Source organism: Garra rufa, chromosome 25, assembly GCF_049309525.1.
Source record: "Garra rufa chromosome 25, GarRuf1.0, whole genome shotgun sequence".
Classification (NCBI taxonomy): domain Eukaryota; kingdom Metazoa; phylum Chordata; class Actinopteri; order Cypriniformes; family Cyprinidae; genus Garra; species Garra rufa.
In genome coordinates this window covers 2,733,188-2,748,789 of record NC_133385.1, presented here as the reverse complement: position 1 = coordinate 2,748,789, position 15,602 = coordinate 2,733,188, and the positions used below count along the sequence as shown (strand labels likewise).

The 15,602-nt window shown below is 33.2% G+C and overlaps 1 protein-coding gene across 1 annotated transcript in view; it reads right to left on the bottom strand.

Moving 5' to 3' along the window:
- Positions 1-15,602, bottom strand: part of LOC141301016 (transmembrane protein 117-like) — a 160,224-nt gene that overhangs the window by 57,727 nt on the left and 86,895 nt on the right. Inside the window, exon 2 of the mRNA XM_073831271.1 lies at positions 9,333-9,641. Coding sequence (XP_073687372.1) covers positions 9,333-9,641 — 309 coding nt within the window. The remainder of the gene's footprint in view (positions 1-9,332; positions 9,642-15,602) is intronic.

Sequence of the window (15,602 nt, the reverse complement as noted above, 5' to 3'; positions counted from 1 at the left end):
ATTTATACGGTAAAAATCGTGAAATATTATTAAGTTGGCTTCCTTTGAGACCAAATTCATGTATCTCCTACTAGACGTTTAAAGCTACAACCACCAAATTTGGCCCGGACCTTCAGACTGGTCTGATTCATTGTGCTCTATCTTTTCAGACTGATCCGGCTTACGGTTTTCGTAAACCAGGCTATTAAAACCACCAAAACTCCCATAGGCTTACATTGACGGAATGTTCAAATAAGCCAACACTCTTCAAACTCCAACTGACAAAATTTAAATCTTAACTCACAGAATTCCTTGAAGCTTATTCAAAATTCCCTTCTATTCTTGCTAGCAATATGCTAATCATGTTAGCATGCTAATCATGCAATCAACATGTTAGTAACATGCTAATTATGCTACAAACATGCTAATCATGTTAACATGCTAATCATGCTATCAACATGCTAGCAACATGCTAATCATGTTAACATGCTAATCATGCTATCAACATGCTAGCAACATGCTAATCATGTTAACATGCTAATCATGCTATCAACATGCTAGTAACATGCTAATCATGTTAACATGCTAATCATGCTATCAACATGCTAGTAACATGCTAATTATGCTACAAACATACGAATCATGTTAACATGATAATCATGCTATCAACATGCTAGTAACATGCTAATCATGCTACAACCATGTTAGCAAAATGTTAGTAACTGGCTAATCATGCTAGTAACATGCTACTAATTTGCTAATCATGCTAACAACATTCTAGTAACTTGCTGATTATGTCAGTAACATATTAACTTGCTAATCATGCTAGTAACATGCTAGTAACTTGTTAATCATGCTATCAACATGCTAGTAAAATGCTAAATATGCTATTAACATGTTAATAATGCTATCAACATCCTAATCATGCTACAACAATTTTAGCAATAGCAATATGCTAGTAACTTGGTAATCATGCTTATAACATGCTAGTAATTTGCTAATCATGCTAGTAACATGCTACTAACTTGTCAATCATGCTAATAACATGCTAGTAACTTACTAATCATGCCAGTGACATATTAACTTGCTAATCATGCTAGTAACATGCTACTAACTTGTTAATCATGCTAATAACATGCTAGTAACTTGCTAATCATGCCATTAACATATTAACTTGCTAATCATGCTAGTAACATGCTACTAACTTGCTAATCATGCTAATTACATGCTAGTAACTTGCTAATCATGCCAGTAACATATTAACTTGTTAATCATGCTAGTAACATGTAATCATGCTAACAACAGGCAAGTAACATGCTAATTATGCTATTAACATGCTAGCAACTTGCTAATTAAGCTTACAACATGCTAGTAACTTGTTAATCATGCTAACAACATGATACTAACTTGATAATCATGTTAGTAACTACTATTTACTTGCTAATCATACTAGTAACATGCTACTATCTAGATAAAAATGCCAAGAACATGTTAAGAACATCCTAATCATCCTAGTCGATCCTAGTGACATGCTAGTCACTTGCTAATCATCCTAACAACATGCTAGTACCATGCTAATAATGCTAGAAACCTGCTAATCATGCTAGAAACATGGTAACAACAAAATGCTAGTAACTTGCTAATCATGCTAACAGCATGCTAGTAACACCCTAGCACCTGCATAGCAACACCCTATCAACCAAATAGCAACCACCCTGAGTACCCTAGAATCCACAAAACAACCCCCCAGCAACAGTGCCTGCTACCCTGACAACCCCACAGTAGTTAACAACCACTCCGGTTACCGTAGCAACCGCATAGCAACACCCTAGCACCCACCCTGAATACCCTAGCAACAACCCCAAGTTTCCTTGCAACCGCATAGCAACACCTTAGCAATCACCCCAAGCACCCTAGCAACCACATAACAACACCCTAGCAACCACTCCAGGTACCCTAGCAACTATCTTTAAAACTACTTTAAACTTCAAACTAGTTCAAACTGGAAACCTTCAAGATTCAAGCTTTTAAAACGACTTCAAACTTTCTGGCTAGGCTTTTTTAAGACAACTTAAAGTTTGTCTACAAACTTCACTATCTAGTTACAAATTAAAAATTTGTGTGTTCTATGTGAATATGTGTTCAAATATAATTTGATTCTGTGATCAAATTTGTATTTTCAGCATCATTACTCCAGTCTTCAGCGACTCATGATCCTTCAGAAATCAATCTAGTTTTCTGATTATTACTTCTGTGGAAACCGTGATATATTTTATTTTTCAGGATTCACAGATAAATAGAAAGTTCAAACTAAAGGCATTATGTAAAATAAAAATCTTTTGTACCATTATAAATGTCTTTACTGTCACTTTTGACAAATTTAATGCGTCGTTGCTGATTAAAAGTATAAAATCTTACTTACCCCATACTTTTGAATAGTACTAGTGTATCAAGATTTCCAAAAAAATATTGGCAGTATAACGGTTTTAACATCAATAATAATCAGAAATGTTTCTTAAGCAACAAATCAGCATATTAGAATGAATTCTGAAGAATCATGTGACACTGAAGACGAGTAATGATGCTGAAAATACAGATTTAATCCAATAAATAAATTACATTTTACAACATATCCACATAGAAAACAGCTATTTCAAACTATAATAATTTTTCATAATTTTACTGCATTTTTAATTAAACAAACGCTGCCTCTGTGAGCAGAAGGAACTTCTTCCTATTTTTTTTTAATCTTAATTATTCTTAATCTTTGAATATCCTTTAAAACATCACTTATATAGTCCTTACAGATGTGTGCAGCAGTGCCTTTATTCAGCAGGTCATTTTCCTGCACGATATGTCACATATTTGCTTCTCATGACGAATGAAGGTCATAACCATCAAAAACTCAAGAGAGATTTTCCTTTAAAAAAAAGTGTGCACTCAAATCATGCTTCTGATTGCTTAAATGTGATCAAAGGTCTTAAATGCTGCAGATTCTTCCCAGTTCTGATATTCTGGTGACTTTTAATAGACAAACAAGTGCTTTTTTTGGATTGTAAAGTGTGATTGTGCATCTTTCTGTACTCTAAAAGACACTCGCTATGATATTTTGACATTCAGACTTTCACAAGTGTGAGAAGAAACATTTTTGAGGCTGCTGCATTAACCAAATGTGACTATTTTTAGTGCATGCAACATCAATGTGCAAATCTAAAGCAGTCCTGCAGTGGACTCAGAGCATCAGGTCTGTTCGCTGACTCAATGCTGCCATCTACTGATGCCTACAAACACCTGAACATCTTAACCCTGATGCTAATCTGAATTTATAAACAAGTCCAATTTTGATTTAACACTGACTCTAAAACACACAAAAACTCAAGCCTTCAGACAGCTGATGATTCTCTAACATCTGGATTTTTATTATTAATGACATTCATGTCTAGATTGAGCATGAGATGCATCATTTATCACACACAGGTTATAAAGCACTCATGCTGTAATACTCCATGACAGGATCCAGATGTGTTTCCTCCAGCTGGAAGCAGAGATCTGACAGAAGTGCTGGCCCAGCACAGCAGATCATGTCAGCATCACAGATCCACAGAGAACCAGAAGATCTTCAGCATCTGTCAGACCGGACTACTGACCACAAACCAGATCAACACACCTCCATCGGCTCAAATTTTTGATTTTGCTAATATTTATTCTGAAGAAAGATAGACATGTATAGTGATGAAAGCCAAAATAGTAAATATCATGGATGAATATTTACTGAGTAATCCACTATTTTGTAGAGGGAGGTCAAAATAGGAATTTTCACCTTAGATTCAGAGTCAAGTTACAGGGGGGTAAAAATGACTTCGGAAAGATGGCAGCATCGTTATCTTATTTTTAGACAGAGATTGGCAGTTCTATTAGTAAAATCTGTTGACTTTAGCCATCCTTGTTGCATTATGTGCCAATGGTGACCATTTAAAAATGGGAAAACAACACTTGTCAAGTTTTTCTCCAAAGTTTGCATGCCTGTAACTCAGTAAGTACTAAAGATATCTTAAAGCCATTTTAGATATTGGGTTTTAACAAACTTCTCTTTTAGTGTCTTTATTTTTAATGCCCTATGAGATTCGGTTCCAAAGTTATTGAAATTTAAACATGGCTCCAGGAGTAAATCATTCAAATTTACCCATTTTCAGTGGTCAAAAACCAAATATAGGTCAGTTTGAAAAAATACAATACTTATTTTTTTTAAAAAAGGGAATGTCTGAAAGACAAATATTGTTAAAACTAGAGATGTATCTCATTTCTTTCTGTCAAGACAACTACACTGAACATACCAGTCTGAGTGCCATAAATAATCTTTTCCCAAAGTTTGAGTGCCTATAACTCAAGAAGTATTAAAGATATTGCAATATGATTTTAGATCCTATTTGTTAATAAACTTTTCTTTTGGAATATTAATTTTCAAGGCCCTACATCATTCAGTCCCTGAGATATGGGCATCTCAATGAGGTTCCATGTCCAGTTGAATGTTACCCATTTTTAGTGGTTGAAAACCAAATGTTGGTCACTTTGTGTCCAGCTGTATCTTGTTTCCCTCTATCAAAACAATTGCATAAAACATAGCTGTCTGAGTGCCAAAGGTGCAATAAAAATAATCAAGTTGAAGCACATTACCTTGCTTTCTGTCGTCGATTCATACGATTCTATATCTGAATCAGTTTCAGGTTGATTTGGAAGAAGGGATTTTATTCAATTTAACAATTTCTGAAGCTACCATGAGTTTAAACATGCAGTATTGTAACATGTTTAAAACCAATCATTTTTTGATTTAAAAGACATAATCAAGTATAAAAAACTTTTAACTTTAATACTACTTGAGTTACAGGCACACAAAGTTTGGAAAAATAATATTTACTAAATTCAAACCGGTATGTTATATGCAATTGTTTTGATAGAGGGAAACAAGATACAATCCTAATTTCACCACTATTTCTTCTTCAGACATTGTTCTTTAAATATAAAATAAATATCAGCTGTATTCAAAATGACCAAATTTGGTTTTCGACCACTGAAAATGGGTATTCAACAATCTGGAGCCTCATTGAGATCCCCATATCTCTGGGACTGAACAACGTAGGGGCTTAAAAATTAAGATTCTAAAAGAAACGTTTATGAAGAACTAGAATCTTAAATCATATTGTGATATCTTTAATAGTTCTTGAGTTATAGGCACGTGAACTTTGGAAAAAGAATATTTATGGCTGTCAGACTGGTATGTTCAATGCAGTTGTCTTGACAGAAAGAAACAAGATACATCTCTAGTTTTAACAATATTTGTTCTTCAGACATTCATTTTTAAAAGAAAATAAGTATTGTATATTTCTAACTGACCTACATTTTGGTTTTTGACCACTGAAAATGTACATTCTTATGATTTACTCCCGGAGCCATATTGAAATTCCAATATCTCTGGAACCAAATCTCATAGGGCATTAAAAATAAAGATGGCAAAAGGAAGGTTTGTTAAGACCCAATATCTAAAAGGGCATTAAGATATCTTTAATACTTCTTGAGTTACATGCATGTAAACTTTGGATTTAAAACTTGAAAAGTGCTGTTTCCCCATTTTTAAATGGTCACCATTGGCACATAATGCAACAAAGATTGCTAAAGTCAACCGATTTTACTAATATAGCTACCAATCTCTGTGTAAAAATAAGATAATGATGCCGCCATCTTTCTGAAGTCATTTTTACCCCCCTGTAATTGTATGGTTTCCAACGATATTGTAAATATGTCTTGTTATCATTATAACAGCAGTGTGGACTTTACTATTCTCACTGAATTTGAACGATTATTAAACCTGTAGAGTTACAGTTATTATCTTTGGTGTGAACAGGCCTTTCATTTCATTTGGAATAAAGTTAACTGACAAATCAGAATCTACAGTTTTGCTCGCCAATGCGATCAGAGTCAGTTTTGAGACAAATCCTGCCGTGTGTCTGAAACTACAGCATAATTCATAATAAAGCAGCACGTGCCTCTCTCCTGCCTCTTCAAATGAAAGTTTGATGTGTTCAGCTGTGCTCTTATGTAATGATCACATGCTCCGCTCAAATCAAACTCCATGAGCACAGCACCTGCAGTATTTATGACAGCAACACATCTGCAAACACCTGTCAAGAATCAAAACACTGCATGTGAACCTCATCTTTTTCTCATCTACTTCATTTCTCTACAATACATCTAATCAATGATGACTAAATATTTTGATTCATATTAAATGTATAGATACACTGCTGCTCAAAAGTTTGGGATCAGTAAGACTATAAAAATATATTCACATAGAAAACAGCTATTTAAAATTGCAATGATATTTCACAATATTACAGTTTTTTTCTGTATTTTTGATCAAATAAATGTAACCTTTTTATTCTTCTTCTTCTTAGACTAAAGAGCTTTCAAGCAAGAAGCACCAAACTCAGCCCAGCTCTTCAGACTGATCTCACTTAGTGTGCTTTATCTTTTCAGACTGATCTGACTTATAGTTTTCATCAAATTGAAGATTAAAAATCATCAAAATCCCATTGACTTACATTGAGGGACTGTTCAAATGATCAACACTATTCAAACTCCAACTGTCAAAATTCAAACTCCAACTGTCAAAATTCAAATTTAAACTGCCAGAATCCCTTGAGACTCAATCAAACTGCCCTTCTATCAACTATTTCTAAACCAATCAAAGTTCCATTCTAATATTTCTAATCTATTTAACTATCTAGCCTAGCCTAGCAACTACAATCATGTTAACAACATGCTAATAGCTAGCTAATCATGCTAGTAACATGCTAATAGCTAGCTAATCATGCTAGCAACATGTTAATCATGCTAGTGACATGCTAATCATGCTAGTGACATGCTAGTTGCTTGCTAATCATGCTAGTAATTTATCAGTCATGCTAATGTCATGCCAGTAACTTGCTAATCATGCTAGTAACATGTTAATCATGCTAGCAACATGCTAGTAGCTTGCTAAGCATGCTAGTAACTTGTCAGTCATGCTAATGTCATGCTAGTAACTTGGTAATTTTGCTATATACATGCTAGTATCTTGTCAGTCATGCTAATGACATATAAATATTGTGCTAATCATGCTAGAAAAATGTTAGCAACATGCTAAAAACCTGTTAATCCTGCTAAACATGATAGCAACTTGCTAATCATGCTAGAAACATGTTAGAAACATGCTAAAAATTTGCTAGTCAGCCTAGAAGCATGCTAGCAACTTACTAATCATGATAGAAACATGTTAGAAATGTTCTAGCAACTTGCTAATAATGCTAGAAACATGTTAGAAACGTGCTAACAACTTAGTAATCATGACAGAAACATTTAAAAAATGTGCTAGCAACCTGCTAATAATGCTAGAAACATGGTAGCAACTTGCTAGTCAGGCTAGAAACATGCTAGTAACTTGATAATAATGCTAGAAACATGGTAGCAACTTGCTAATCATATTGGAAAACATGCTAGCAACTTGATAGAAACATGTTAGAAATGTGCTAGTAACTTGGTAATTATGCTATATACATGCTAGTATCTTGTCAGTCATGCTAATGACATAAAAATATTGTGCTAATCATGCTAGAAACATGTTAGAAACATGTTAAAAATTTGCTAGTCAGCCTAGAAGCATGCTAGCAACTTACTAATCATGATAGAAACATGTTAGAAATGTTCTAGCAACTTGCTAATAATGCTAGAAACAGGCTAGCAATTTGCTAATCATGCTAGAAACATGTTAGAAACGTGCTAACAACTTACTAATCATGACAGAAACATTTTAAAAATGTGCTAGCAACTTGTTAATAATGCTAGAAACATGGTAGGAACTTGCTAGTCAGGCTAGAAACATGCTAGTAACTTGATAATAATGCTAGAAACATGGTAGCAACTTGCTAATCATATTGGGAAACATGCTAGCAACTTGATAGAAACATGTTAGAAATGTGCTAACAACTTGCTAATAATGCTAGAAACAGGCTAGCAATTTGCTAATCATGCTAGAAAGTTGTTAGAAATGTGCTAGGAACTTGCTAATCATGTTAGAAACATGGTAGCAACTTGCTAGTCAGGCTAGAAACATGCTAGTAACTTGATAAACATGCTAGAAACATGCTAGCCACTTGCTAATCATGTTGGGAAACATCCTAGCAACTTACTAATCATGTTAGAAACGTGCTAACAACTTGCTAGTCAGCCTAGAAACATGGTAGGAACTTGTTAATCATGTTAGAAACATGCTAGAAAAATGGTAGCAACTTGCTAATAATGCTAGAAACATGATAGCAACTTGTTAGTCAGGCTAGAAACATGCTAGTAACTTGATAATCATGCTAGAAACATGTTAAAAATGTGCTAGCAACTTGCTAGTCAGCCTAGAAACATGCTAGCAACTTGCTAATGATGTTAGAAACATGTTAGAAACATGTTAATGACATGCTAGTAACTTGCTAATCATGCTAGGAACATTTTTAAAAATGTGTTAGCAACTTGCTAGTTAGCCTAGAAACATGCTAGCAACCTGCTAATCATGTTAGAAACGTGCTAGAAAAATGCTAGCAACTTGCTAATAATGCTAGAAACATGCTACATTCTAATCATGCTAGCAACATGCTAATCATCTAATCTATCTATATAAAGTTCAAAACTTTAAGCTTTTACAGCTGCTTTAAACTTTCAAACTAGGCTTCCTCAAGCCAACCTTTTTTTATCTCGTTTATTTCTGTGATCAAAGCTGAATTTTCAGCATCATTACTCCAGTCTTCAGAGTCACATGATCCTTCAGAAATCATTCTAATATGCTGATGTGCTGCTCAAGAAACATTTCTAATTATGAATGTTGAAAACAATTATCCACACTGCAAAAAATGCTTTTCTTACTAAGATTTTTTGTCTTGTTTCCAGCCAAAATATCAAAAAATTCTTAAATCAAGAAGGATTTTCTAGACGAGTAAAAAGTCTTATTTTCAGAAAAAACAAGTCAAAATAAGTGTGTTTTTGCTTGAAACAAGCAAAACAATCTGCCAATGGGGTAAGAAAAATAATCTTGTTTTCTGTTTGAAATAAGATTATTTTGCTTGTTCTAAGAAAAAATAACTTAATTTTGGCTTGTTTTTTTTCTGAAAACAAGAAAATAATTTTTACTCGTCCAGAAAATCCTTCTTGATTTAAGAATTTTTAGATATTTTGGCTGGAAACAAGACAAAAAATCTGAGTAAGAAAATCATTTTTTGCAGTGCTGGTCTTATTAAGGTTATAAAGAAATAATCAAAATAAAATCCTGGACGTACCGAACAAACGTCGATGGAACAGGAACTTCCCAGCGATGAGCCCCACGATGATGGCGAGGATCCACATCAGGACTTTGAGGACGTTCCATCCTCCTCCGGGATATTTATTCACCACGAACGAGAAGCAGTTTCCCACCACGATCATGTGTGCCTCCGTCTGGCTGTGAGACACCGGGTCCTCGGCGAAGATCAGGAAGTTGAAGAAAGTGACCAGGTAGGCCACGACCAGACGAGACCACGGATGCTGGAAGTAGTAGCGGAAGCGGGCATTGATCTCCATCCGTCTGAGGACACCCAGACAATGCCCACCTGAAACACAACACACAGACACCTTAAAACCTTTTATATCTATACCCTCTACCCCTTATATACAGTGCCTTGCAAAAGTATTCACACCCCTTCATTTTTTTCACATTTTGTTTTGTTGCAGCATTATGTTAAACTGCTCTAAATTAGTTTTTCCACACATCAGTTTACACTCCAAACACCATAATAATGACAAACCAGATTTGCTAATTTTACAAATGTATTAAAAATAAAACACTGAAATAAGCACATTGCATAAGTATTCATACCCTTAACTCAGTCCATAGTTGAAGCAGCTTTACAGCCTCAAGTGTTTTTGGGTCTGATGTGAGCATCTTTGCACATCTGCATTTGGCAATTATCTGCCATTCTTTGCCTCACCTTTTCACCTCTCCATCTCTGTCAGACATTTTCTAGAGTCCTAGTTGTTCCAATCGTCTTCCATTATGGAGAATGCTTCTGTCAACCTTCAATGCAGCAGATTTGTTTCTGAACTCTTCTCTAGATCATCGCCTTAACGCAAGTCTGTCACTGAGCTCTACAGGCAGTTATCTTGGGTTTTGCTCTGATCTGCATTTTCAGCTGTTAGACCTTTTCTGAGAGGTGTGTGTCTTTCTAAATCAGACTCATTCAAATGAATTTGCCACAGTTTAACATCTAGAAGCAATATGATGCTCCTGAGATCAATTTCCAGTGTCCCAGAAAAGGGTATGAATACTTATGCAACGGGATCTTTTCAGTTTTTGATTTCTAATTAATTTGCACAAATGTTAAAAACCTATTTTTTGCTTTGCCATTATGGAGTAGGGAGTGTAGACTGATGTGGTAATAAAGTAATTTAAAGTAGTTTAACATAAGGCAGATTGTCATTCAGTGTAACACAGTATTTATGTAAACATTCAAACAACATGCTTATTCTGACTTGGACATATTACATATATAAAAGAATAAGGGAGTATATCATCATTTTTAATTACTAAAAAATTCTTCTTTACAAATGGTCAAAACCTAGAATAGTGGCAAAATATAAAAGCTCATTAAAAGCTAGTATTTGGGGTGAAAGTAATTCATCTTTTAATATGTCATACATTGATTTATGTTGTAAAATATGCCTGACAAGATTGACACTGAATGACATTTTAGTAGGTTTCTTCTGTAAATTAGGGAAAAATCTATTATATTTATTTTTTATTCAGAGAAACAAAAACAAAAATGCAATTAAATTAAACAGAAAACGTTTTAGTATTTTTTTTATTTGAAAAACAACAACAGCTTAAACCCTTTTTTCGCCTTTGACCCATAAATATATATAATTAAAAGTAAAATAAAAATAACAATAAGAAAATGGACATTAAAACAACTTATATAAATGACAAAAACACAAAACAAAATTATGAAAACTTTAACTTATTTTAAGTGTGTTTTTTTCATTTATTTAAAACAAAAACAACAAAACTAACAATAAGAAACGTATAAAAAATATCAAAATTATATAGACATTAAAACAACTAATACAAATGACAAAAACATAAGAAAATTACTATATATATATATATATATATATATATATATATATAATATTAAATAACCTTTTTTTCAACTAGTGGTCAATGCATTTTTTTTTATTAAACAAATATATATATATATATATAAATAATTAAAACTAACAATAAGAAAATGTATTACATTTATTAAATAAATAAAAATAAATAAATAATCAAAAGTATATAGACATTAAAACAACTAATACAAATGACAAAAACACATATCAAAATTACTAAAACTTATATATATATATATATATATATATATATATTTTTTTTTACTAGTGGCCAAGGCAATCTTTCTCATTTTCATTTATTTTAAAACAAATAAAATAGTACCAACAATAAGAAAAAGCATTAAATTTATTAAAAACTAAATAAATAATAAAATTTCATATAGACATTAAAACAACTAATATAAATGACAAAAACACATTACCACAACTTTAAGTAATTAAAAAAAAAAAAATGTATTTCATTTGAACTACTTGGCCAAGGCAATTTTCTCATTTTAATTTATTTTAAAATAAATTAAATAAAACTAACAATAAGAACATTTATTAAATTCATTAAATTAAAATAATAATAATAATAATAATCAAAATTATATAGACATTAAGTCAACTAATCAGGCATGTGATTGGCTAAGGACAAAAAAGCAGGAAAATATACTAAGACAACCCCCCCCCCCCCCCCATATAATGATTTGCGGTTGTCGGTTGGGAAAATTAACCGAAATGAGCATCCCTAATAGCTAGCAAATACAAGTAAGTTAATGTTAATGCAGCTTAAACATCCTGCCATAGTGGAAAATCACTCAAAATCGATCATCTAATCCCAGGGTCTTCAACTAAAACGGCTCGAGGTCCGGTAATGAACCTCTTTGGTCCGGACAATTATATATAAAAAACGTTTTTTTTTTTTTTTTTTTTTTTTTGCAATACCAGGGTATCTGCAGCATATTTTATCTTAAATTCTAGACATTTAAATACTTTTTTAAAGACCAGAACAAAATTTAATTAATAAATAAATAAATTATTAAAATGACTGTAAAAAGCATGATTTACAATTGAGATGCAGATTTCACAAAACAAAAAAGATTTCTTAAATTATAAAATTCACATTCCAGCCTTCAAGAGTAAAAAGTATCAATTCTTATATTAATTTATTCCATGGAATGTCTGGATACTGGATTCTGATTGGCTGGCAGGTGTGCAGTAAAACCGTTTAATGCACAGGTAGTTCCAAGTCAGTTTAATCACCGTTCTATATTAATGCGCTGCTTTAATTGATGCACGCAAAAGCACACAGAGAGAGAGAGAGAGAGAGAGAGATCGCATTGTGCTGCGCACATACATAAACTTCTTGTCAGCGTTTGCCTGCGATCCTTATTAAAATAGCCTAGATACTAGATCGCTACATTATATTCCTCAGCAACGGGGCGGTAAAGCTGCTGTTTTTGAATAAATTGTTGTTTGTAGAGAGAGACGCACAGCAATGCAGGCAGGTAACGTTACGCACACACACAACTGTCATCTCTCTTGCCTTCACACTCTCTCTTGGTCGATCGATAATCTACTGAAACAAATGCTATTTTTCATTCAAATAAATGTGATTTTACCGGACTATTTAATCTCTGTGTCTGATTTGAAGCGGCCAGAATGCTAGAGCTGCCTGTCATAACTGACGAAAATAACCGTCTTTTTTATCCATTCAGTCAAATTTTGCGCTGCAAATATCAATCCTAGTTTTAATTTGTCTATAACCATGGAATAAGCGGGATAATCAACGGCTTGCCGTGCGTTAAAGGATTTTAAATGCACTTCGCGGAGGCAACCACCCTCCGCTTCGCGTCGGGCGGTTATTAGCCTCCACGTCGTGCATTTAAAATCCTTTAACGCACGGCAAACCGTTGATTATCCCTTACTTAAACAATTATTGTCAATCAAGTATTATATTAATTAACATATATTTTATTGCCTTAATTGTTTAAATTTGTATAACACATGATCTTGTCGATCCATCAGATAACATTTACAACTCTACGTGTTTGGTGCTTAAAACCATGGACTAATTTGTTTTCATTGGTCTTTTTGACAACAGTAGACACGAGCTGATTAAAAATGTCAGATCATTGTCTTCCAGCAGGAGGCGCTATCAGAATGATACACAAAACAAGCTCCGCAGCTGACTTTGAAACGCGCAGCGCTCATATTTATTCAATGGATAGCCTTATAAAAGTTTCATCGCAATTATTGCCTTTTAGTCCCCACATTTAAGACCACCGGAAATAATTAAGTCTTTCTTAACCCCTAATAACACTACAGTCAGGCACGTGCACACATAGACATCAAAGGGGGCTTGAGCACCTGCCCTTTATATTCCTGGAGAGAAAGTGCCCTTTTTTCTGGGGTGCTTTTTTTTTTTTTTTTTTTTTTTTTTGAAAAATAATATATATTCCTGTTTGCGCACAGCTTCCCTGTCAAACAAATATATTTATTGAAGAATAGTTCTGAAGCGCCGCTTCATTCGCGCTATTCGCGAGTTTCGCGCCGCCGCATTCGCGCGTTTCGCGCCGCAGAATGGCTATTCGCGTCTTTGCATTGAATTAACATGTAAATCACTCGCGCTTGCCGCTTCATTCGCGTCCGGTGTGAACGCAACATACTCCGCACAGCGGTCTTTTATCAAGAAATAACAGACCGCATTCTACATTGGAATTCAACCAAGCCATCATGTAATAAAATAAGTTAGTAATAAGCATATATCATAGCATAAATTGGTGAATTTAAAAGAAATCTACAGATGCAAACAGATGGAGGATTGATACAGTACACTCTAAAAAATGTAGTAAATCTGAGTAACTGCATCTGCTACATTAATCAATAAAACTGAGTAGAAATAAGTTAACATTAAAAATAACAATATTTATAAATTAACTTTTTATTTATGAGTAATTTAACTTTTTTTTATTTCCTCTAAACCTTTATAAAATAGTATTCCATACAACCACAAATACATACATGACATTGGCTTTTATTGAATTTTTCTAGTAGCATAGAAAATGTTTTCAAAACATGCACATTGTGGAATGGTTTCCTTTGCTGCTCTATAAACCCAGTGAATACTAAGGAGACCATGGTTTCTGTGTGAACTGATTATTTTGTAGACATCTTTTGAAAATTAAACAATTGCATGAGTTTGAGGAAAATAAAATTAACTTTTTAAATTATTTTTTTTTATAAGGAAGTCAGTGTTGCGTTAATATATATACTTTTTTGTTAAAAAAAAAAGAAAAAGGAAAAAAAAAAAAACGTAATTATGAGAAGTGCCCTTTATTTCACTTGAGCCCCTGCCCCTCAAAATGTCTGTGCACGTCCCTGACTACAGTCATCAATAAAAATGAAGAGCTTTATTTCAAGAACCGACTTTCAAAAACCCTTAGCCTACACAAAATACGTTTCTTTTTATTTTGCACAAGAGAAATATTAGGGAAGTAAATTAATATCAGCATATGAAGTATATTAGTCTATCATTGTCTCTTATGAGAATGTGCACATTAGATGCTGAATGCGCTGTTTTTACTTTCACTTTAATATATGCAGTTTTCACATTGCTTGTGTGATATCCATTGGCTCACCGTCGTGGTTTAAAATATAAATATGTATAAAAATACAGTATAAAAAGATATATTTACAATATTTTGCGACGTAACCCCAAAATAATGCATTTCCCATCAACGTTTTTCACTCACTGAAAGCTACATCTGTCTGCCGATCTCTGCTCTCCTCACTGCACGGAAGATTGCACACAAACGCTGACCCTAGTGTGCTTGATATAAATGTATTTATTAGAAATAGCGTTTGGCATTTTTTTTTATTATTATGTCAAAAGCTTTCACGGTCCGCATGGACGCATCTTGCGGTCCGGAATCATACTTCGCCATCCGCCATTTGCGATTTATTTTAACAAGTGGCCAAGGCAATATTTCTCATTTTCATTTAAAATAATAAAATAATACCAACAATAAGAAAATGTTTTACATTTATTACAAAAAATAAATAAATAATCAAAATTATATAGCACATAACACATAACAAAATGACTAAAACTTATTTTCTTTTTTTAAGATCATCAAAACTTAATTTTTTTTTAAATGTATTTCATTTGAAGTAAATTGGTCAAGGCAATATTTCTCATTTTCATTCATTTTAAAACAAATACAATAAAACTAACAATTAGAACACACACACACACACACACACACACACACACACACACACACACACACACACACACACACACACACACACACATATATATAACTATGTTTTATTTTTAATTATTTTAAAATAAAAATTTCATTTAAAATAATAAAATAATACCAACAATAAGAAAATGCTTTACATTTATTACAAAA